Raw genomic sequence first — 25551 nt, forward strand, 5'->3', positions numbered from 1 at the left:
GACAAGTTAAATACCTTGCAGAATGAGTTAATCTATTTGATTATCTTTAAATTTTGGAGAAAGCTTATGATTTTATTTGAGTTTATGCATTGTCGGTTTTATCTGTGCATCTCTCCCTAATTTGTGACAGAAGGAATATACAACAGCTGAAATAACTAGCTCAAATCCATTACAGAGCCATTTTTATTCCATTAACCATTGCCAAATATTTTGATGTTTATGGTATAGATGCTTGAGGTTGGGCGTTTAAACTGCTGGTGTTTTGCATAAATTCATCATTTTCTGATGGAGCATTAAAGGATTCAAAGTACAGTAATACTGAGTACAGTAATTCTCAGTATCAACAGTATACTGAGAATTATCTCTCATAGTGATGTGGAATAAAACAAACTCTATGTGAAAAGCCAATCCTTGTTTTATATGTGTGTTTTTTTTCAGTTTCTCTTTGTCTCCTTCAGGCACTGACTTTCTCGTTTACAGGCCTAAGGTTGGGACCAGCCTTTTATATGTGCATTCTTCACATTGGAGCCCTAGACTGAGAAATCTGCAGATTAAGTCATGGAGAGCAATGCAACTGGGCCTAATTTGACCTTGTCCAAAGAACTCTCATGCATCATTGTATGAAAGATCAGGAACATCCCAGCAGATTTTAGTGTAGGCTCCTCCTGTCCCACAGCAGTATCCAGGTCTTCACTATCATTTATAGTTCTTTCGCTTTGCTCCTGTCTTAAGACCAGCTAATTCAACATTAGAAGTCATTCCTCGTAGAGCAATTTCCTTTGCTTGCCGAACCAATAGCCAAATCCACACTGAAATGTGTGGTTCCCTTCGAAGCAGGTTCATGCACAGGAATCAACATTAAAATAGGATGGTACAAGATCCAGTCGTGGAGTTCAAAAATCAGTTTGATAAGATGGTAGAATTTTACGCTTGTGTAAGGACCGGTGTATTAGGACCTGGAACATTCTCCCTAACACAGTGGGGAGAAAACAGAATCTCATAATAATGCATTTTGAAAGGAAGATGAATAATTATTAGATAAAGGTTACTTATCCAGGTAGATGGGCAGTTGATTGGGAGTTGGTTTAAAGTTGGTGATCTAGCAAGGCGCACTGGCTAGACTTCCCACCTCCCATGCTACAAATGGTTCAGCTCAGCATGCACAGAACAGACTACAGTCTTTACAGTTGGGACTGTTGTATATTAATCTGACTAATCAGATTAATATTAATCTGATGGCTGCGTAATGAAGCAGCTGGAGTCACATTAACACATTGATTTGTGTCCTGGTCTCTTCCCTGCAGCCGCAGATACTTGCTGTGAATTATGCGGCCACTACTTTGAAAACCGGAAAGCTTTAGCCAGCCATGCCAGAGCCCATCTCAGACAGTTCGGGGTGACCGAATGGCACATCAACGGCTCACCGATAGACACCCTGAGGGAATGGATTCGCCAGAAGCCCAACATTAGCCCGGGTACCTCTCTGAACTGTGTGCAGGACCGTCCCCTTCCAAAGCCCATCAGAAACAATATCAAATCTCTGGTTAAGGAGTTGCCAAGGGAGCTGTGTTCACTACCAGGGGGTAAGACGGTGAAATTGGAGCCAATGCAGCCCAAAACAGTAGAGCTGGGCTTTCCAGCCTCACCAGTACAGAAGAATCCAGAGACAGAAAAAATGCCTCCGACTGAGTGCTACACTCCCACAGATCTGAGCCAAAGCAGCATAACTGAATGCACCCCGAGCTCCTCCATGCCATCCGAGGACGAGGAGCCACATCCAAAGAAAAAAAGAAGTAAGTTTGTATTCAGTATGTAAACAAATATTTTGCAGAACTTAAAAGGAAAAAAAGAAATTGGTCACTTGTTTCTGTGCAGCGTTCTCATCTTAAAGGTGTAGGTTGGAACTGCAAATAAAGACAGAATAACTGTCAAATTTGACCTACCACTTTAAGAGCCAGTTCCTGTGAAGCCCTTTTAGTGTTAACCACTGGCCGTAGGCCACTTAAACAAAAGTAAGGACTTCAACTTGACACTCTAATAATGTTTTCTGTGAATTTGGTGCGTTAGACTAGTTAGAGAAGGGACTTGTTAGGGCAGATAGTTAACCCTCACTAACAATCCATTGGACATCATATAACTATTTTGATAACATTTGACTACTTAGAAGCCTTTATTTCAGTTGTCTTAGCAGTTGAGTGATGTATTAATGTTGGAATGGGGAGAGGTTAAACATTACCCAGTATTTATACTGTCCCTTTAAAGTTATACAAATGTTCCCTTGCATAAATCCTAGCAAGCTAGTACTCAGGCAATTGCTTAAAAACTCCTAAAACTTCTTGCAACAGATTTAGTTTTTGGTGTGATCTTGATATTTTCCTGTACATCTTTCCTAAATGAGGGCTATTCTATACAAACCAATATCCCATAATCCAGTTATATTGCATGGCATTTTATTTGATAAGTTTTGTAACTAATGTTCTCAATCTCCAATTCTTTCAATTTTTGTTCTCAGTATGTGAGCAGTAATGGCATTTATTGCCCAACTTTGACTTCTCTTGAAGTTGGCAGTTACTCATCTTCATCAAGTGGTCTGTTGAATGATTACTGCATTTGCATGCTTAAGAGCAGTGTTACTCTATCAACATAAGCCATTGATTTTATTTAACAAGGACTTATCTTCCCAATACTTGCTAATTTTTTCAAATTTGGACAAATGCAATGTTAGCATTAATTTTGAAAGAACTAGAATATAAAGCAATGATTTAATGCTGAGGCTTTATTAAAGCAATAGTCAGACCACGCTTAGGATCCCTTATCTAAGAAAGGAAGTGAGAGGGTCCATGAAAGGTTGAGGATGATCCCGTGAATTAAAGGGTTAATAAGGAGCGTTTGATAGCTCTAGGTCTGTACTCACTGGAGTTTAGAAGAATAAGGGGGATCTCACTAAAACTTATCGAATATTGAAAGACCTAGATAGAGCAAACTTGGAGAGGATGTTTCCTATTATGGAGGAGTCTAGGACCAGAGAGCACAGCCTCAAAATAGAAGGATGTTCCTTTAGAAATGAGATAAGGCAGAATTTCTTTAACTAGAGGTTGAAGAATCTGTGGAATTGATTGCCACAGACATCTTTGGAGGACAAGTCATTGGGTATATTTAAAGTGGAGGTTGATAGGTTCTTTGATTAGTAGGGGTGTCAAAGGTTAAGACAGGAAAATGGGGTTGAGGGGGATAATAAATCAGCCACGATAGAATGGCAGAGCAGACTCAATTGGCTGTATGGCCTAATTCTGCACTTCTGTCTTAGGGTCTTTCTGCCATAGCTTTTTTTCTTTTCACTTGAAGTAGATTTTTCTACACTTGCTCAAGAATCTCAGCAACCCTTTAGTATTGGTAAACTAGTTTATTACTGCTAAATGTACCAACGTACAGAGAAAAATTCATCTTGTGATTTGTCCGTACTGATTTTTTCATTACAGTAGTGCATTGAGATAGTACAAGTAAAAGAATAACTGAGTGCAGAATAACTTGTTACAGAGAAAGTGCAGTGCAGGTAGACAATTCAGGGAGGTGGTTAAAAAGGGTATCAAGAACAAGCCAGGGAACTACTGATGCACAACCTGACATCAGTAGAGAGGAAGTTCATGGGAATTCCAAGGGGCAAGATCTACCAGCATTTAGATAAGCAAGAGTCAGATTAGGAGGAGTCGGTATGGCTTTGTGTATGGGAAGCCTTTCTAGACGAGTCTTCTAGAGTTTTTTTGAAATGGTAACCAAAAGGGTTAATCAGGGAAGGGTAGTGGATGTTACCTGTTTAGACTTTAGCAAGGCCTTTGACAAGGTCCTACACAGTAGGCTAGTCTGAAAAGTGTGGCCTCGTGAAATCCAGAGACAGCTAGTTAGTTGAGTTCAGAGTTGATTCTTAGAGGTTGGAAGCAGAGAATTGTGGTTGAAGGTTTTTTGGAATGTAGGCTAGTGGTATGCCACAAGGGTCAGTGTTATTCATTATTTGCATAAATGATATGGATATCAGTGCAGGGAGTTTGATCAGTATGCTTGCTGATGACACAAAATTACGAGATATTGTTGACAGTGAAGAAGGTTAGCAAAAGAGAAGTTTGTTCAGTTAGGGAGGTGGGCCAAGGAGTGGCAAATGGTAAGTGTGAGGTAATGTATTTTTGAAAGTCAAACCAGCGTAGGACAAAAGGCATTTAGCATGCTAGTCTTCATCTGTTAGGTTCATTATGTTGCAGTTGTATAAGTCATTGGTAAGGCCACAGTTGGAGTACTGTGTACAGTTTTGGTCACCCTGTTTTAGGAAAGATGTGCTTGAACTGGAGAGATTGTAGAAAAGACTTACAAGGATGTTGTCAGGTCTAGAAGGCCAAGGCTAGGTCTTTATTCCTTGGAACATAGGAGAATGAGGGGCATTGTAGAAATCTAAAATTATGAGAGGCAAAGGTAAGGTGGATAATAACGTTCTTTTCCCCATGGTAAAGGAGTCCAAAACAAGGGTGCATAGATTTGGAGTGAGGGGGAAAAGAGTTAAAAGGGACCTAAGGGGCAACTTGTTCACACTGAGGGTGGTGAGTATACGGAATGAACTGCCAGAAGTAGTAGTTGAGGTAGGTCTAATAGTATCATTTAAGAAACACTTGGAAAGGAATATAGAGTGACAGAGCTTAGATGAATATTGGCCGAACTCTGCAAATTGGGACCGGCTGGGCGGGCACCGTGGTCAGCATGCACTTGTTAGGATGAAGAGCCTGTGTCTGTGCTATGTTGCTCTATGATTCTATCATGTATGAGGGCATAAAGAGGTAGATTGTGCAGTCAAGAAGTTAACATATTAAGGAACTGCTCAGTAGTCTTAAAACAGTGGGATGAAAACTGTCCTTGAGCTTTGTGGTACCTGCTTCCAGGGCTTTTGCATCTTCAGTCTAATGGGAAGAAGGAGATGAGAGAATGTACAATATAAAACCATTTGACCTATTTTGCACTGTTTTTACACTTATCATGTTCCCAAATGCTTTCTTCATAATATTTCAAGATACATAATGCATAGCCTCTCAATTCTTGAAATAAGAACTGCAGTTCATCTTTTAATTGTTCTGCAATTATTTTTGTTCTCTTTATCAGTTGCATTGTTTATACAAATTAATCATGCTGTGCACAGCATTAGAACTTTAAAACATTGAATCCTTGAAGATGAAGTTTTGCCATAACTCCTGTTACTGTTTTTGGTCTTCCCTTTCATGTTTTCATTGGGTAGTGACTGAGATTTGGATCCTGGCCATAAGAATCCCTTCAGTAATTTGTTGAGTCTGCACACTATCTGACTGTGGGGGAGGCGGGGGAGGGGGATTGTTGCAGCAAGGCTTTTCTGTGCATTGTGTGGAGTGGGGGGAGTCTGAGACCAGGAATAGTCATATGTGCAAGATCACCAAATAATGCTTTAACTCACAGAGCAGTTGTGAACTGATATACTCAAAGTCAGAAGAGCTAGCTCAGAAATAAAATGCAAAAAGGCAATTTTGCTTTGAACTATTGACATCATACTTTGGAACAGCTGTGTTGATTCATTCTCACCTAGCAGCCCTCTAAATGTTATGAAGATATGTTATGATCTCTAAATGTTATGAGAGATGTTATGCTAGATGTTTACTATCCAGCCAATGCTGTTTATGTACTATAATTCACAACATTCTGTACAATGTTGTTTGTGGTCTTTCAAAGTGTTCAAGTGCAGCGTGACACAGTGGGCTATCCAAGGCAACAGAAAATTTATTATTTAACGTTGTCCTTTTCAATCTCCATCCAATCCAGATTACTCCAACCCACCTCAGACTTACCAGAGTTGGTGAGTGAATGAAGGTCTGGTGTCATCATTATTCCAGTTTAGGATTTAATCAAAGAAATACCTTTGAGTGATCACTGTTTTGAAGTGATTTGGGTTAGTTTCTTGTAGTTCCATACACAACAGAAGTTCAGTGAAACTCCTTGCTTGCATAAAGATCACAAGTGCATACCTGACTGAACACTATACAGTTAACTTGCAGTTAATTTCTGCAATTAATTGTGTGTATGTATATAAAAAATACATATATACACACATGCACATACATACAGTGGATTCCAGTTAATTGGGCCATTGGTTATTCTAAGCAAATGTTTATTTGGACATCTCTTAAAGAACAAAGCCTAAATTGAGAAAATAGCTAGGATTCTCATCATTTATTTGGGACTCTATGCAGCTTAATTGGAGCAGAAGACTGTCACCAAACAGTTTCTAACTAGCATGTATTGCATACACTTGCATAGCTATATATGCAATACTTACACCGTGCTTAGAGCTATCAGTTTCTTAATAGCGTCAGTTTGTGTTAAAAGCAGTGATTTTTGTCACTGATAGTTGGTGAGAAAAAAGCAGTAAGATAATTCGGAAATTGCTTTGCTCACCGAGATTTCAAAAATTCAGGCTTGGAGATAGCAAAATGGCTGAGAGTAAGAACGAACCAATTCCACTTCAACAAGTTATGAATTACGAAGGTATCAACAATCATCTTGAGTGTTACAATGAAAATGATGCAATAATCTAAAGCAGCCTTTCTCAACCTTTTTGTCCTGGAGGAACCCTTGAGATCATTTTCAGGTCTCAGGGAATACCTGTGTATAAATTATTATATCTACAGCTCACGGTACGTTATCATGATCAGTAAGTTGTAGATATAATAATCCAAAAATAATTGTCAATGCTCCTTTGAGTAGAGAATGAATTTTTAGCCAACCTTTCTTGGAAAAAAAAGTCGGTAGTTAAGCTAACCATTGATGGGGCACCATCAGTACAAATGCCATCACAGTTCCTCCAGACAGACCTTTTGTTTCCAGATATGAAGGCAAAACATTAAATATATCTTGGCCTTTGCTTGTTTTGGACAGCTCTTTGCAACAGAAGAAGGTTTTTTTAATTTCACCATCATTTACAAATCTTACAAATGCTACAACATGACATTTATTGGTGAAATCTGTTGACTCATCAACCTGGATAGAGAAGCTGTTGTTTTTCAGTTTATCACTCAAAATGTCTTAAGCATCATGTGACATGTCATCATTACATCTACTTATTGTACTGTTTGAGAGTGAAACCTCTTCAATTTCTTGTAATCAGAATCAGGTTTATTATCACCAGCATGTGTCATGAAATTTGTTAACTTAGCAGCAGCAGTTCAATGCAATACATAATATAGAAGGAAAAAAAACAAAATGAATAATAATAATAAGTAAATAAGTAAATCAATTATAGTATATGTATGTTGAATAGATTAAAAATCATACAAAAAGCCAAAATAATACATACAGGTGTCCCCCGCTTTACAAATGTTCGTTTTATTTCACTTCGCTTTTACAATAATTTTTCCCATATAAATTAATGGTTCTTTGCTTTATGCCATTTCGGCTTAATAAAGGTTTCATACGAATGCTCTACCTTTGTAAAGGGGGGGGGGGGGGGGGGAACACCTGTATTTAAAAAGTGAGGCAGTGTCCAAGGGTTCAATGTCCATTTAGAAATCGGATGGCAGAGGGGAAGAAATTGTTCCTGAATTGCTGAGTGTGTGCCTTCAAGCTTCTGTACTTCCTGCCTGAGGGTAACAGTGAGAAAAGGGCATGCTCTCGGTGCTGGAGGCCCTTAATAATGGATGCTGCCTTCCTGAGACACTGCTCCTTGAAGAAGTCCTGAGTGCTTTGTAGGCTAACACCCAAGATGGAGCTGACTAAATTTACAACCCTCTGCAGCTTCTTTCGGTCCTGTACAGTAGCCCCTCCGACCCCCATACCAGACAGTGATGCAGCCTGTCAGAATGCTCTCCAAAGTACATCGATAAAAGTTTTTGAGTGTATTTGTTGACATACCAAATCTCTTCAAATTTCTATTGAAGTGTAGTCGCTGAATTGCCTTCTTTATAACTGCATCAATATGTTGGGAGCAGGTTAGATCCTCAGAGATCTTGACACCCAGGAACTTGAAACTGCTCACTCTCTCCACTTGTGATCCCTCTGTGAGGATTGGTATGTGTTCCTTTGTCTTACCCTTCCTAAACTCCACAATTAGCTCTTTCGTCTTACTGACATTGAGTGCCAGGTTGTTGATGCGACACCACTCCACTAGTTGGCATATCGTGCTCCTGTACACCCTCTTGTCACTATCTGAGATTCTACCAACTATGGTTGTATCATCAGCAAATTTATAGATGGTATTTGAGCTATGCCTAGCCACACAGTCATGGGTATAAAGAGAGTAGAGCAGTGGGCTAAGCACACACCCCTGAGGTGCACCAGTGTTGATCGCCAGCAAGAAGGAGGTGTTATCACCAATCTGCACAGTTTGTGGTCTTCTGGTTAGGAAGTCAAGGATCCAATTGCAAAGGGAGGTAGAGAGGCCCAGGTTCTGCAACTTCTAAATCAGGATTGTGGGAATGATGGTATTAAATGCTGAGCTATAGTCGATGAACAGCATCCTGACATAGGTGTTTGTGTTGTCCATGTGGTCTAAAGCTATATGGAGAGCCATTGGGATTGCATCTTCTGTTGCAGTAGGTTTAGGTCTTTGTTGAGGCAGGAGTTCAGTCTAGTCACGATCAGCCTCTCAAAGCATTTCATCACTGTAGATGTGAGTGCTACCAGGCAATAGTCATTAAGGCAGCCCACATTATTCTTCTCAGACACTGGTATAATTGTTGCCTTTTTGAAGCAAGTGGGAACTTTCACTAGTAGCAGTGAGAGATAGGAAATGTCCTTCAATACTCCTGCCAATTAGTTGGCACAGATATTCAGAGTTTTACCTGGTTACTCCATCGGGACCTTCTGCCTTAGGAGGGTTCACTCTCTTTAAAGAGAGCCTAACATGACCTCTGAGGCAGATCACAGGGTCATCAGGTGCAGCAGGGATCTTCACAGCTGTAGTTATATTCTCCCTTTCAAAGTGGGCATAGAAGGCGTTGAGTTCATCTGGTGGTGAAGTAATGTCTTCCAAACTCCGCCAGAGTTGTCATACATCCGATGTCACCTCCAATCTCATTCAAAATTGTCTCTTCACCCTTGAAATAACCCTCTGCAGATCATACCTGTTTTTCTGGTACAGGCCTGTATCGTGTCCTAGCATTTTACCCACTATAATTTTACATAGTGTCATTATTAGAGTCTTACCAACTGTGTGACTTTCCCTTTTCTGAGTATTAAGTTCTGCTACTAAATAACTTGCTTCCAGAGTTGTTTTTTTTTACTGACTGTGATTTTATTAACAAAAGCTTTACTCTGTTTGTTTTGTGATTTCAATAACCGTCAGACTTGTCTGTAAAACACAGGTTAATAAAATATAAAAAGGAATGGTATAATAAATAAATAAACGGTATAAACGAGAAAACCACTAAAATTACAAAAAACTTCACAATGCAATTCACTTGTAATCTACACAATCCACTTTTTGCAGTATTTACAAGAACAGCAAGCGGCAGACCAGCAGCTGAGTCATGACGTGTAAAAATTCCTGCTTTAACATGAAAATTTTTCTCCCAATTTTGTACTACACTGGTAGAGTTTGTTAGCTCCCAGTCAGCGGCACTTAAGGGAAAGTTGGAGGAGGTAATTCAGGGGAGAGAGACTGACGTCACTGCCCAAGGTGGACGTCTATTCACTGCTCGGAAGACGCACTTCATGCTCCTCATCAGCCTGTTGTCCTCCCCTCAATGCAATACAGCACTCACCAATTATCAACCTACTGTCCTCCCCTCTGTCTAATACAGCACTCACCAATTACCAGTGGCCTCCCCTAACTCGCATCAAAAACTGAGAGTGGACTCAACCAAATGAACGCTGTCCTACTGCACACTGCCATACTGGGCTGAGAGATGGCAAATGAGATTGTTAACAGGGTTGCTCAGTCACTGCCCACCACAGCATCACATGTCACACAAAGTTCAAAAAACAATTTTTTTTTAATCACTGCCTCTTGCAGAACCCCAGTTGAGAAACCATGGTCTAAAGCATTGTTTGGAGGCACCCATTATCTCTGCACTGGGTGTCTGCGCTGATTTTGTTAATTTACAGTCAATCAAAAGAAATGGTAGATGAATTCCTCTGTCAATAACTATTAGGAATTAATACACAGTGTTATAGTACTGTAGAGGTATCGGTAGTGTTCCAGTTTGTCCCATACTTCATTTAAATACATAAATTGTTCCTCAGATAAACAGTAGTTTCTTGCTTTTTGTACCTTTTAACTACGTATTTCCATGAAACCTTGACCGATTGTGGCAGCTGCTGAATTGGGCCAAAATGTACAGGTCCCAGTGTGTCTCAAATATATATATCAAGGGTGCTTAAGACTTTTGCACAGTACTGTATTTGTCAACGTGGAGCAGAGAGCAAGTTTGTAAATCTGGCAGGAGCAAAGGATGTTTGGAATGGCAAGGTGGAGCACTGAGGGAGGGGTGTGAGACAGAAGGCAGAGAAGGAATACCGAGGTGGGGGTGTGACACAGGTGCAGATACTCCCAGCCCTGAGATGCCAGGCAAGGTTCTTTAATTCAAAATAATTGGTTTATCAATCATTACAATGTCTCTCTAGTGTTTCCCATTTGATCCCCTTTCCCTTTTCCCAACCATGATTCCCCTCTCCCTGCCTCCTTCCCACTCTCAGTCCACAATAGAGACCCATATCAGAATCGGGTTTATTATCACTCACATATGTCATGATTTTTTTTAGTAGCAGGATAGTGCAAGACGCACACACACACCCACACATGGACACGCACAAGCAGACACTTAGGGAACCTGTACTTAGTAGTCCAATTAAGCACGAAGTTTCGCAAAAATTGTTTAAAAAGTATTTAAAAGACAAACTACCATTTAAATAAATAACAGATTATGTATTTAATGAATGCAGAACAAATTAGAACACTTTCAATACTACTACAGTATTGTAATACTGTATTAGTTCCTAATAACACACAAAATGCTAGAGGAACTCAGCAGGCCAGGCAGCATCTATGGAAAAGGGTACAGTTGATGTTTTGGGCTGAGACCCTTCATCAAGACTGGAGAAAAATAATGAGGAGTCGAAGTTGGAAGATGGGGGAAGGAGGAAGAAACATAAGGTGGTAGGTGAAACCGGGGGGTGGGGGATGAAGTAAAAAGTTGGGAAGTTGATAGGTGAAAGAGATACAGGGCTGGAGAAGGGGTGTCTGATGGGAAAGGACAGAAAGAAAGGGGGAGGAGCACCAGAGGGAGGTGATGGGCAGGCAAGGAGATAAAGTACGAGAGGGAATGGTGAGGTGGGGTCCTTACTGGAAGATCGAGAGATCAATGTTCATGCCATCTGGTTGGAGGCTGCCTAGACAAGAATATAAGGTGTTGCTCCTCCAACTTGATCATGACAGTAGAGGAGGCCAATAACTGACATGTCGAAATGGGAAGTGGAATTAAAATGGGTGGCCGTTGGGAGATCTGGCTTTTTCTGGGGGACAAAGTGTAGGTGCTCAGCAAAGCGTTCTCCCAATCTATGTCGGGTCTCACTGATATACAGGAGGCCCCACTGGGAGCACTGGATCCAGCAGATGACCCCAACAGACTCACAGGTGAAGTGTTGTCTCTCCTGGAAGGACTGTTTGAGGCCCTGAGTGGTAGCGAGGGAGGAGGTGTAGGGACAGGTGTAGCACTTGTTGCACTTGCAAGGATAAGTGGGGAGGGACAAATGGACAAGTGAGTTGCATAAGGAGCAATCCCTGCAAAATGCAGAAAGTGGAGAGGAGTGGAGATGTCCTTGGTGGTGAGATCCCATTGGAGATGGTGGAAGATACGGAGAATTATGTGCTGGACACGGAGGCTGGTGGGTGGTTGGTGAGGACAAGAGGAACCCTATCCCTGGTGGGGTGGCAGGAGGATGGGGTGAGGGCAGACGTGTACGAAATGGAAGAGATGTGGATGAGGACAACATTGATAGTGGAGGAAGGGAAGCCCCTTTCTTAGAAGGAGGAGGACATCTCCTTTGTCTGGAATGAAAAGCCTCATCTTGAGAGAAGATGCAGTAGAGATGGAAGACTCCTCATCTATTTTTCTCCAGTCCTGATGAAGGGTCTCGGCCCGAAGCATCATCTATACTTTTTTCCATAGATGCTGCCTTGCCTTCTGAATTCCTCCAGCATTTTGTGTGTGTGTTGTATGCATGTATGTATATAATACGGTGGATTTGAGTTTTATATATATATTTACATTTATATATATTCCACGTTAATATTACCAATCCCCCTCTGAATTCACACGCGTTTCTTAAGCTTGGTGGCTATGATGCCTGATAGGACCTTCCATGTTGGTGACAGAGAGGTTATATGCTGTTCCGCATAGGTTTGAACCCCATCAGCTAGATCATCTCAGTCTTGTTATGGGCATAGGTTCAAGAGTGGATTGACCTCCTGTACATGGATGAAATTGAGCTGGAATGAAAGAGACATTGGGATGCCATTTGGACTGGAAAAGTGCAGCCAGATGATAGTGAAAAGAGGCAAACTCATCAAGACTGAAGGAGTCGAGTTACCTGAAGACCACATACCAGGAGTACAGGATGGCTCCAAATACCTGGGGATCCTGCAAGCATACAGAAGCCACGATGAGGATGCGAGGAAGGGTGCGGCATCCAAGTACCTCTAAAGAGTGAGACAGTTCCTTTAAAAAAAAACACCTGAATGAGAAGAACAAGATCAGAGCCATGAACACATTCAACCTACCAATCATCAGATACCCAGCCACAGTAGTGTGCTGGCCAAAGAAAGAAGTCTCAAAAACTACTAACAGTGCATGGAGGATTCCACCCAAAGTCCAACATTGAGCAATTGTGCACCCACCAGAATAAAGGAGAACAGGGTCTTGGAAATGTCAAGGCCACAATCCTGGAAGAAATGTGAAATATCCATGAGTATGTCAGGAAGATAAGCATGATCTGCTAGGAGAATACCTCAGACGGCAGGCAGGAAACATGGAAATGGAAGTGGGTGAAGCAGAGCCAGAGAACCAGAGGCCATGGCAGCACAAACCACTCACCTGAGATACCATTGCCAGATATGAGAGGTGGCTGACATAAGTCCTACCAATGACTGGAAGTGGAGGACGAGGGACAGCACAGAGGCACTTGGCTGCACAAGGACAGGCATTGAGCACAAGAGCAAAAGAAGCAGGGTCTGTCACACCAAACAAAACCCATGATACAGACTGTGCACGGAAACTGCTGAAACTATCCAGCAGGGTGTGAGATACAGGCAAGAACAGCATTCACTGAACGGCACAACCAAGTTGCAGAAATTGTGTACAGGAATATCTGCGCTGAGTATGGATTGGACACTCCCAAATCCAAATGGGAAACACCCAAGGGGTGATATAGAATGATAGAGCTAAGATCCTGTGAGACTTCCAAATACAGACTGATAAGCAGGTACTGACCAACCAACCAGACATGGTAATATTGGACAAGGAACACAAGAAAGCAATAGATGTCCCGAATGACTGTAACATCAGGAAGAAAGAATATGAGAAGCTAGAGAAATACCAGGGCTTAAAAGAGCGGATAGAAAGGATATGGAAGGTTAAAGCCCGAGTGATTCTGATGGTGATAGGAGCACTTGGAGCTGTGATACCTAGACTGGGAGAATGGCTCCAACAAATCCCGAGAAGAGCATCTGAGATCTTGGTCCAGAAGAATGTACCATTGGGAAAAGCAAGGATACTGCGCTGAGTCCTCAAGCTCCCAGGCCACTGGTAGAGGACCTAAAATTGAGGGAAAAATACACAAACACACCATCCAAAAGGGGTGAGAAAAGATCTGTATATACACAGTGAATTTTTTTCCCAATAACTTGCCCAAATTAGATGTTGCACAAACTATTTCTTGGGTCCACTGTTTTGGTATTCTTAAACTAATAGTTAAGATATTGTTATTATTTTGATTATTTTCTACGTTCAATCTAGATGGTAGGTATTGGCAGGCTAATTATCCCATTAGGATGGTTGAGAGTGCAGAGATATCACATTATAGATATTTCCCTATCGTAGTCTTACCCAGAATAAACACATGCAGACATATGTATTTGATTATTAGTTACTACTGTCAAGTCAAGTCAACTTTTATTGTCATTTCGACCATAACTACTGGTACAATGCATAGTAAAAATAAGACAATGTTTTTCAGGACCATGGTTTACATAACACAGTACAAAAAACTAGATTGAACTACGTAATAAAAAAAACACAGAGAAAGCTATACTAGACTACAGACCTACACAGGACTGCATAAAGTGCACAAAAACAGTGCAAGCATTACAATAAATAATAAACAAGATGGTAGGGCAAGGTGTCAGTCCAGCTTCGGGTATTGAGGAGTCTGATAGCTTGGGGGAAGAATCTGTTATAGAGTCTGGTCGTGAGAGCCTGAATGTTTCAGAACCTTTTCCCAGACGGCAGGAGGGAGAAAAGATTGTATGAGGGGCGCATGGGGTCCTTCATAATGCTATTTCCTTTGCGGATGCAGCGTGTAGTGTAAATGTCCGTGATGGCGGGAAGTGAGACCCCGATGATCTTCTGAGCTGACCTCACTATCTGCTGCAGGGTCTCACGATCCGAGATGGTGCAATTTCCGAACCAGGCATTGATGCAGCTGCTCAGGATGCTCTCAATACAACCTCTGTAGAATGTGATGAGGATGGGGGGGTGGGAGATGGACTTACTCAGCCTTCACAAAAAGTAGAGAGGCTGCTGGGCTTTCTTGGCTATGGAGCTGGTGTTGAGGGACCAGGTGAGATTCTCCGTCAGGTGAACACCAAGAAATTTGGTGCTCTTTACGATCTCTACCGAGGAGACATCGATGTTTAGCGGAGAGTAGTCGCTCCTTGCCCTCCTGAAGTCAACAACCATCTCTTTTGTTTTGTTCACATTAAGAGACAGGTTGTTGGCTTTGCACCAGTCCGTTAGCCACTGCACCTCCTCTCTGTAAGCTGACTTGTTGTTCTTGCTGATGAGACCAACCACGGTCGTGTCATCGGCGAACTTGATGATATGGTTCAAGCTGTGTGTTGCAGTACAGTCATGGGTCAGCAGAGTGAACAGCAGTGGACTGAGCACACAACCCTGGGGAGTCCCCGTGCTCAGTGTGATGCTGTTGGAGATGCTGCTTCCGATCCGGACTGACTGAGGTCTCCCAGTCAGGAAGTCTAGGATCCAGTTGCAGAGGGAGGTGTTCAGGCCCAATAAGCTCAGCTTTTCATTCAGTTTCTGAGGGATGATTGTGTTGAATGCTGAACTACAGTCTATGAACAGCATTCGAACGTATGTGTCTTTCTTGTCCAGGTGGGTTAGGGCCAGGTGGAGGGTGGTGGCAGTGGTGCCATCTGTTGAGCCGTTGGGACAATACACAAACTGCAAGGGGTCCAGTGAGGGGGGCAGCAGGGTCTTGCTATGCCTCATGACGAGCCTCTCGAAACACTTCATGATGATGGATGTAAGTGCAACGGGACGGTAGTCATTCAGGCAGGACACTGAAGACTTCTTCGGCACGGGGACGATGGTGGCGGCCTTGAAGCACGTTGGAATGGTGGCGCTGCTCAGGGAGATGTTGAAGATGTCAGTGAGAACATCTGCTAGCTGGTCTGCACATCCTCTGAGCACTCTACCAGGATGTTGTCTGGTCCAGCAGCCTTCTACTACTCATGAACAGAAGCCTTTTCCATCCTTTCCCTCATGTCTCAAGAGTTGGTTACTACTGCCAGCCAACGTGTCCATACCTCCTGCTTAACTACAGCTAACTAATTTCTCAGAATTGGGAAACTTCTGCTTTGCATAGCTTGACTTATTGAAAATGAGACCTTCATTGTCAGTCTTTCTGTGAAACCAACTATTCCATGACAGCTCTGTAATTCAATGACTATATGCTTAGTGATGGTCTGGAAAGACAATATCCTGTCACATTGACATCTGTGTGTCATAACAAGGTTGTGAATTTTAAAAATACAGACAGAATATGATGATGCTATAGTCCATCCTTCATCCTTGGGAGTGGGACAGGTTTTGTGGCTCTGCACTTCTGGCTTCAAATGCCCTGCTACTATTTTGAATATTAAATCTTTTCTGTGTTTGAATTCCTCCAGTCCATCTCAATTGAATGGAAATACACAATGAACTTCTCATAATACTTTCCTAGAATTCCTTTCAAATTCACCAGGAACTAAAACTAAAGCATTTTCTTTGTAGTTTCATAATTCAACTTCTAGAATCATTTACAGCGTAGAAACAGGCCCTTGAGCCCAACTCGTCCATGATGACCGAGATGTCTTTCTGAGCTGGTCCCATTTGCCTGTGTTTTGCCCATATCCTTCTAAGCCTTTTGCTGTCTTTGTAACTGCCTAAATGTCTTTTAAACATTTGAAGCTATTGGTTCTGATGCTTTTAAGTTCATTGTTCATCTAAGCTGACTTTATTCTTTCAAACTGAGATGAAAAACTAAACACGACGAGATTTGGTGTCCAAAGAAAGTTTCTGTCTTAGCTTCTGTGAAGTGTCCCATTTGAAGCTTTGTTAATTTTTCTGAGTTTCTACTGCTATATGTTTAAAATAAATTGATTTTACAACAAGTTTGAGTTAATATTTAGGCAGATCTCCTGCAGTCCATTGCATTTAAAGTATTGCAAATGTCTCATGTAAATATCACTGGGGATTCTCAGCGGACTTGTGAACCCTTCTATCATTCTAAACTTGGAAAGGAATGGAACAATATATCAGAATAAAAAGATGAGACCGGTACTTAATTAGTGGCAGCCAAAATATTTCAACATTTCAAATAAATCAAAAATGCAGTTGTCTGATAAATAAAACATTGTTACTTGCTAATATTCAAATAGTTGTGTGGGGCTAAATTACTTTTGAGAGCATCTTGGAGGAAAAAATATTCTACTTTTCATTTTGTATTCAGTAGAGCATGGTTGGGAGGTTAATGACCAAACAAAAATTTATAATAAAGATTTTATTTTCTTCTGTAAACAAACAGGTAAAATCTATAGTCTTTTTGCCACCAGGTGTAAAAGTCTAGTAAAACTTGACATCCAACCCTATCCAATCAAGAATAAACCTAACGGATAAAGTTAATGTGTTAGTTTGTGCAAGGTGCTATCTTAAAAGATCAAAAAATTCCACAAAAAAAAGTAATATTGCAAGGAAGTGAACACAGAAGTAAACTTCAGTGTGTTGTTGATAAGTAAGAATAGTGATGTCTGCTTTATTGAGGCCCTCAGGTGGTCAGGGTTGAGCATGAATGTTAGCTGTGAACATTCAAGCCAGGGCAGTATAATATGGAGAACAGCAGGCTCCCGCTTTCCACACAGCTGATAAATCCAAAGGAATGGAAAAGACTGATGAATTTTGACACCAGTGGCATTGCAGGAATTGCCAGTCAGCATTGAACTCAACATAGGATTACCTTAGGGACTCCAGCTCCAGATTTTTTTCTCTGGGTTTACTCTCAAAGCCTTCCCATGAGTGGGTGTAGCTGCAAGGCAGTAGTACTTGAGATCAGAGCTTTCCTTCTCCTAGTTGAGTGGCCAGCCTCGGCTCATGAGCCCCATCTTCCCATAATGATTGGTTTTATGGCACCAGTAACACGCCTTACCCCTTCTCCTGTCAGGCTTCGTAGCTAAGCCACATGTGAAAGGCAGGAGCTGGACTTGGTTGTCAGAAACTATTTGAGACACGTATCAGTGGGAGCATTTATTGAAATATGAGTTGTGAGGATAACGGGTTTTGTAAGGAAAGCAGTTGTGTAATTTCAGTTGTGAAATGCACTGCAGATTATCTTTTGCTTTTGTTCAAATACTGCCATCAACAGCCTATCCAAGAATGCATCTGGGTATGCAAAAGAGTCAAAAGTTCATCTTTCGCCTCTGAAACTTCAGAAGTTCCACACTTTGGTTGATGAAGTTCCTCATTTGTATGTGGCTCTTGCTATAGTTTGATCAGTTAGACTTTTCATTTTTATTTAGAACAGAACAGACACTTCCGGTCCAACATGTTGCACCGCCCTGCAACCCATCTATTTAACACTAGACTAATTACAGGTCAATTTACAATGCCGGTTAACCTAGTGACTGGTACATCTTTGGATTATGGGAGGAAACAGGAGCACTCGAAGGAACCCCATGTGATCACAGGGAGAATGCATAAACTCCTTACAGGCAGCACTGGAATTGAACTCTGAATTCCAACACCCCAGGCTGTAATAGCATTACACTAACTGCTGTGCTACAGTGGTGCATGTGTAAGATTTATTTCTTTGAAGGTTGGAAAATTGCATTCTATCTGCAGATGATCATAGTTCTTCTAAAGAAGAGATAAAAGATTAGCTCTTAATCACATTACATCGAAACATACAGTAGAATATATCATTTGTGTCAAGTCAATTAAGGTTGTGACAGGCAGCCTTTAAGTGTCACTACACTTTGGATGCCAACATAATACAGGTCCACAATCCCTTATCCGAAATCCTTGGGGCCAGTTGCATTTCAGAATTCAGAATTTTTCGGATTTCAGAATCCCTCCTTATTGGTTCCGGATACCAAAAATCACGTATGCTCAAGTCCCTTATTTAACCTGTCTTAGTGCAGGTGGACTTTAGGACCCTGCGGAGCACCAGACCTACGCACATCCTCCCATATACTTTAAATCATCTCTAGGTTACATGTAATACCTAATACAATGTAAATGCTATGTAAATAGTTGTTATACTGTATTGTTTAGGGAATAGTGACAAAAACTTTCAATAAAACATAAAAATATACAGCTTCAAACGAACCGAATCAAACACGTGGTAAATGCCTTATTGGAATAAATGTAGAACGTCACTGTCACTATAAAACTTCAGTAACATGTCTTTCTGTTTCTTTAAATCATATACAGTGGTAGTTCCAACACCATATTCTTCAGTGAGACGCCGCACAGACACACCACGATCAAGCTTCTGCAATAACTCCACTTTATGCATTATTGATAATGATAGATGCTTCCTTCTCCTTTTCTCATTGTTACCCATAGGGGTATCTGCAGCTCTTTTTGAGATTTTCACAATGAAATTAAACACAAAGTCAACAGTGAACACAAAATATTAGCAAACAGCAAATGCACGTGTAACCAGTACGAGCGCTGAGCCACAACTGACGTCTGGCGGACTCTGCTAGTGCTGCCACGTCACACCTGAGTGACGTCAGCTGTTGACGAAAAAAACGGTTTTCGGAGCTTTTTGGGTTTCAGAATTTCGGATAAGGGATTGTGGACCTGTATACCCACAACTTACTAACCCTAACCCATGTCTTTGGAATGTGGGAGGAAACTGGAGCACCCAGTGGAAAGCCACATAGTCATGGGGAGAACACACAAACTCCTTACAGACAGTGGCAGTAATTAAACCCCAATCTTCTAACTGGCACTGTAAAGCATTACATTTAATACTGCACTACTGTGCCACTTTAAGATCTTTTTAGTGTTTGGCACTATTTTTTGTATGGCTCATTGTTTCAAGAACACTCTATAAATATGGCTCTTTATTATCTTCTGAGCTGAAGCTGTAAATTTCCATATTGCTGTGGCTTGGTATTTTCAACAGCAAATGAAATAAAATCTCAAGTTGAGGATGAACCTTCACTTGTATCAACTTCATTAAAGGAGTTGGGAAAGTACAGCCTTGTCTAGTCCTTGTTGCTTTGGGCCTTCATCACATTCTGTATAATCCCAATTATGCCTAAATCAATTTGTGATGTTGAATTTCTTTCTTCACAAAAGACAGATGCGTTTACCTTATAGTTTTCTCGCATCTAATGAAGAATTTCGAAGATCTTGCATCAAGTTCTCTGTATTTGACATTATAATTAAGTTCCCAAATTTTACTTTGGCATTTTGCTATTCCAGTGAAGCTGCTGTGATGTAATTATCAATACAAGCTATGAGTTCTGTTTTAGCTTCATATTTTGAATCCTAGTGAATTGGAAGTTTCTGAAAGTAAATTTTTGCAGATGGTCAGAAACAATTGCTTTCAGACTAACCTCTGTCCCAAGACACTGACACCATTTTACATCCTGGCAATTAGCAAAGGCTGAACCTGTAATCCAGGTAACACAATCCAGGTATCATGCTCAGGCCTCAACTGAGCTTCTGTCACAGGTCAGCCCATCGACCATACTTTCAGTTCGATATCATTATGCCTGCTCCATTCCTGTCTCTGCACATTTGCTGCACCTTCCATCCATCCTGTTTTTAAACTATTTCTGTTCATGCCATTTTCCCATACTCGGCTTGACCTTGTGCAAAACCCTGCCATACTTGTCCTAAAGCCCATTGTGTTGATTTTTAATCACATCTTTACCTCAGCGATGGGGAGGAGGGATAATTAACAATGGATAATGAATTCTGGTGACATTCACATTCAGCTTTTCAATACATTTTTGAGTGATTCATAATATGGCAAAACAAAGACTTCAAGTTTCTGTCCTTGTTTTTAAATCCTTCCATGTCCTTGCCTCACCTTCTTGCTGTAATTTCCTTTATTCCTAAAAACACTTATTATGTCTGCAGTTAGAGAAATACCGACCTTGTGTGCGATCCAAATTTCCATAATTGCCAATCTTTCCTTCAAAAGGACCCCAAACCTTCCTTAGGTGTCTGCTCCCTAAACTATTATACTTGGTTTTCCTCCTACAAGATGTTTTGCAGCCTACATCAGTCCAAATCTTTGGCCTTCTGCCCTAATTATATGATTTGTGTTAAGTTTTGAGTCCTAATATTCCTTGTGTTTTTTTTTTCATCAAGGACATCAGTATTTCACTGCATAGATTGTCCTCAACAAATGCAAAAAAAAGACACAAGACTGCAGTTGCTGCAATCTGGAACCACACAAAAGGGATGGAAGAACTCAGTGTGTCAGGCAACGTGTGTGAAGAGAAATGAACAGTCGATGTTTCAGATCGATGTTCTTCATCTCCCCTGTTTTTTCTGGTCCATATACCCGACCTGCTGCAGTCCTCCAGTGCTTTTTGTATTGATATATAATAATTGTCTTAATGGTGCAATATACATTTATGTAATTATTCTGTTCCATGAATAGATCTGTTTCCACTGTTATTTGCAGTCAGAGCCAGAGAACCACCAATAGTGGCTTCCCTTCCCATTCTGCCATTGCTGCTTCTGGTGTCCTTAATGTCTTGGTGGCATAGTGACATCAGCGCTGGACTTTGGGGCGGAGGGGCCTGAGTTCAAATCCAGCCGGTTCCTGTGCACGCTTTCCGTCCGTGCTGGGTTGAGCATTGAGCTAGCAACTCAACCTCATAAAAAAGAAATGTTTCTGCTACAGAAATATCAACAGCAAAAAAAAATGATGGCCTATGTGCTCTCTCGTGAGTTGAAAGGCAATTTTTCTCTCTAAACTCTCTTAGTTTGCCAGCATCGTTCTTGATTCTCGTGTTGTTTCTGAACTAACTGTGTTTGTCAGAATCCATTACTCGGCATGCAGAAATTTCCTTCAAGTAAATAATTTCTTAGCTGCCAACACCTCCAATTTCTGTGACAACTGCCTGAAAGCAAACCAAACAATTTGCAATCTTGGTGTCTTATTTGACCCAGAATAGAACCATAACGGCCGATGCACTATTTGTCTCAAGCTCTGTAACGTTGCTGGTGCAGCTCTTCTGCTTCTGACATTGTTCTTGCAACTCAACCATTCTAAATGCATTACTGGCCTCCCTCTATGTAAAGTTAAGGTGTTAGTAACCTTGTTCCCATCATCTATTAATCTTGCTTACCCACGCCTCCCAGTTTAAAACTATCTCATTTATAAACTCTCATCCTTGTTGTTAAATCCCTTTGAGGACTTGCCAGACCCTGCTTTGTGATTGGACTGTAGCCTTTCACCCTCTGTGATGTCCTCCAATTATGGGTGGATCACCATCAATTTTCTGAACAGATAATGAATCCATGAACGCTACCTACTATTTTTCTCTCTTTTTGCATGACTAATTTATTTATATATACATCTCTTATTTTAATTTATAGTATATTATGTATTGAACTGTACTTTTGCTGTAAAACAAATAAATTTCACAACATATATCAGCAATAATAACCCTAACTCTGTTCATCTCTGAATGTAATTGATACAGATTAGTTGCTTCACCTGCAGCTGCTAAGGCCCTAAGTTTGAGAACTCCAAATCCTCCTGCTTGCTGCTCTTTCCCGCATCGAGGCATTCCTTAAATCCTGCCGGGCTTTTCCCCTTCCGTGGCTTAACGTCATTTATTTTTGCTCAGCCCCTTGTGGATTGCCTAGAGGTATCTCTGCAATGTGGATGGTTAGAGGTGCTTTGTCGGATCATTCGGGAGACAGAGGCAGAGATAGATAGAGTTTGGTATGATTTGGTAAGGGAGTAATACAAAGAGATCTCGGAGTCCTTGTTCATCAGTCACTGAAGGTGAATGAGCAAGTGCAGCAGGCAGTGAAGAAGGTTAATGGAATGTTGGCCTTTATTACAAAGGGAATTGAGTACAAGAGCAAGGAAATCCTCTTGCATTTGTACAGAGCCCTGGTGAGACCACACCTGGAGTATTGTGTACAGTTTTGGTCTCCAGAGTTAAGGAAGGACAACCTGGCTGTAGAGGAAGTGCAGCTTAGATTCACGAGGTTAATTCCTGGGATGTCTGGACTGTCTTACGCAGAGAGGTTAGAGAGACTGGGCTTGTACACGCTGGAATTAAGGAGATTGAGAGGGGATCTGATTGAAACATATAAGATTATTAAGGGATTGGACAAGATAGAGGCAGGAAATATGTTCCAGATGCTGGGAGAGTCCAGTACCAGAGGGCATGGTTTGAGAATAAGGGGTAGGTCATTTAGGACAGAGTTAAGGAAAAACTTCTTCTCCCAGAGAGTTGTGGGGGTCTGGAATGCACTGCCTCGGAAGGTAGTGGAGGCCAATTCTCTGGATGCTTTCAAGAAGGAGCTAGATAGGTATCTTATGGATAGGGGAATCAAGGGATATGGGGACAAGGCAGGAACCGGGTATTGATAGTAGTTGATCAGCCATGATCTCAAAATGGCGGTGCAGGCTCGAAGGGCCGAATGGTCTACTTCTGCACCTATTGTCTGTGGAGGTGTCCAGTTATGGGGGTTCAGGGAGAGAATTTGCACTGTAAGGAGCTTTCTGCTTGTGGCGTGTGGGAGGAAAAGGGTTGCACTAAGAGAGGCCATTTGTAGGCAGGGTTAGGGAGTGGGATGTGTCGGGCCAAACTTGGGTGAATGGGGAAGGTTCATAGAGCAATAGGCCATTCAAAGGAGGCTGATTGGATTTGTTTTGTGGAAAAGGAGCAGAAGTAATTAATAAACACAAGGGAGTCTACAGATGCTGGAAATCTTAAGGAACACACACAAAGTGCTGGAAGAAGTCTGCAGGTCAGGCAGCATCTATGGAAAAGAATAAACAGTCGACATTTAAATACATGTGACCTGTTTGCTGAGCTGATGTAAAATCTCCATGCCTTGCACATGATAGCATTATTGATTACTGAGTATTCCTTTCTCCAGTTACACGGTCTTTTAAAACCTTTTAGAATCAAGCATTTCTATTGGTTTGAACCTACTTGCATTTGGGAATCTATTAATGTCTCAAACAATAATGTGAAGACTTGATCAAAATGCTTGAAATTTTAACCTTGTGTCTAGATTTTATCCAGCAGCATTTTGAAAGGAATTGTGTTGAAGAACATTGAAAAGTTGGAAGGAACTAATTGTTCATTAGTAAATGCTGATGGTTGAGTGGGCTCTGGGGCTTCCTTTACTTTGCATCTTTTTCCCATTCCAACTACCTGGCATGATGCATGGATGAGGAATGAAAGCGAGAGTCTGTGTGGGATGTGATTGAAAGTGGAGCATTTTCCTGCTTTGCAGTTGTTGAGAATTTCCTAGTCAGATAGGGCTTCACCCCCATGATACAGAGCTCCCAGCCTAATGCTCTAACCTTGCCTACATACCCCAGGTGTCTTCCATCTTAACTCCTAAAAGTAGCCCCTAGTGGTACGTTAATTTCTATTTCCATTTCACACACCATCTGCTAAAGAAATCTGCAGACGATCATTGCTAAATTAATGAGCCTTTTAAGTGCTGTGGGCTCCTGTCCACTAGGAACTAGGCTGAGACCTGCCAGAACCTCAAATTAAGTTAGGAATTAAACTGTGGAAGGCAGGGTGGTAACTGAATCTTAATTTCATTTTGGACAACAGAGCACCCAGTCAAGTTAGGAACCTGTGAGTATTGTGGAGTGACACTAACCACGGGTGTAGGCCTCTCCAACCACATGCGTGGCCATCTGAAATCTGGATTGAAAAGGAAGTTACCGAGTCTGTCTCAGTTTGAGGAACTCCACGAAAAGGCTGAACCTGCACTCACCGACACATGTGAGACCCTTTGGCTTTGTATAACTTAACCAAAAAAAAGAGAAACTAAATGTAAACTTTTGACAGTGCTGAAGAGAAAGCTTGTTAAATTGCAATGCACTGTAAAAGGAAACTGTATGTGTGATTATACATGCTGTGATCCAAACACAAAGTTGGTCCCCACTAATGAAGTTGAGCGTCTATTCCATGACGTGCTTGAGAATGCAAAGCCTAACCCTAGAAGTTCAGGGAATAGTTGCAGCTTCTGCTTGCTTTTATGTATGTAAGTTTTTGTTCTAATTTGCACGTGAGTGGATTGTATTTATTGTGCCTTTGTTCTTGCACTCTTTTCTGTATAGAAACGGAGCCAAGGTGCTTAATTCATTGTAATGTGTAAGTAAGTTAAACCGGTATAAGATTGAAATCAAGCCCCGTTCGCATGCGGTTTGGTGACTCACTCTGCAGGCACAAATTTCAGAGTTCATTGAATTCTGGGAAAGGTTGGTTAATGGCTGAGAAAGTAGAAGAAAATGGATTGTTCTGACTCACTCTGTCCTGTTTAAGTGTAATCTTACATAAAATACATTTGGCAGTAAATGTGAAAGTGTATGGGGGCTACTTTTCTGATAAATGGTATTTTTGCTTGATTCATGGCATATGTATAGTAATTGTCTGTCCTGTCTGGTAGATGCAGTTAAACCCTCCAAACTACCACTTGCATTAGCCAGAGAGGTGTTGTGCCTTCAAAATATCATGTTCCAAGAAAGTGACTTTTTCCCAAAACAGGGCCCTTCAGTGCAACTGAAAGCTTTAAGAACTGTGGTAACATGATATGTTCTTTGATATGTAACTGGATTGTTTGCATGCATATTGTAGTCAGAATACAAGTTATTGTATTCAAATTATTTTCACTCTAAACAAAAGTACCTGCTGATGCTTAAATAGTTTTGTGTTTATTGATTTGGCCAAGGATATAGGATCATACATTTGGCAATGGACTATTCTTAATTAGAATTTTTTTAGTGGCTTACTGTCTCTCTATACAGGCAAATATTTTT

General features: G+C 41.2%; 1 protein-coding gene across 1 annotated transcript in view; it reads left to right on the forward strand.

Annotated features, from left to right (window-relative positions):
* Positions 1 to 25551, forward strand: part of LOC140740139 (uncharacterized) — a 155826-nt gene that overhangs the window by 118374 nt on the left and 11901 nt on the right. The window contains exons 11-12 of the mRNA XM_073069075.1: positions 1305 to 1793; positions 24341 to 24514. Of these exons, the coding sequence (XP_072925176.1) occupies positions 1305 to 1793; positions 24341 to 24514 (663 nt within the window). The remainder of the gene's footprint in view (positions 1 to 1304; positions 1794 to 24340; positions 24515 to 25551) is intronic.

Source organism: Hemitrygon akajei, chromosome 16, assembly GCF_048418815.1.
Source record: "Hemitrygon akajei chromosome 16, sHemAka1.3, whole genome shotgun sequence".
In the NCBI taxonomy this organism is placed as follows: domain Eukaryota; kingdom Metazoa; phylum Chordata; class Chondrichthyes; order Myliobatiformes; family Dasyatidae; genus Hemitrygon; species Hemitrygon akajei.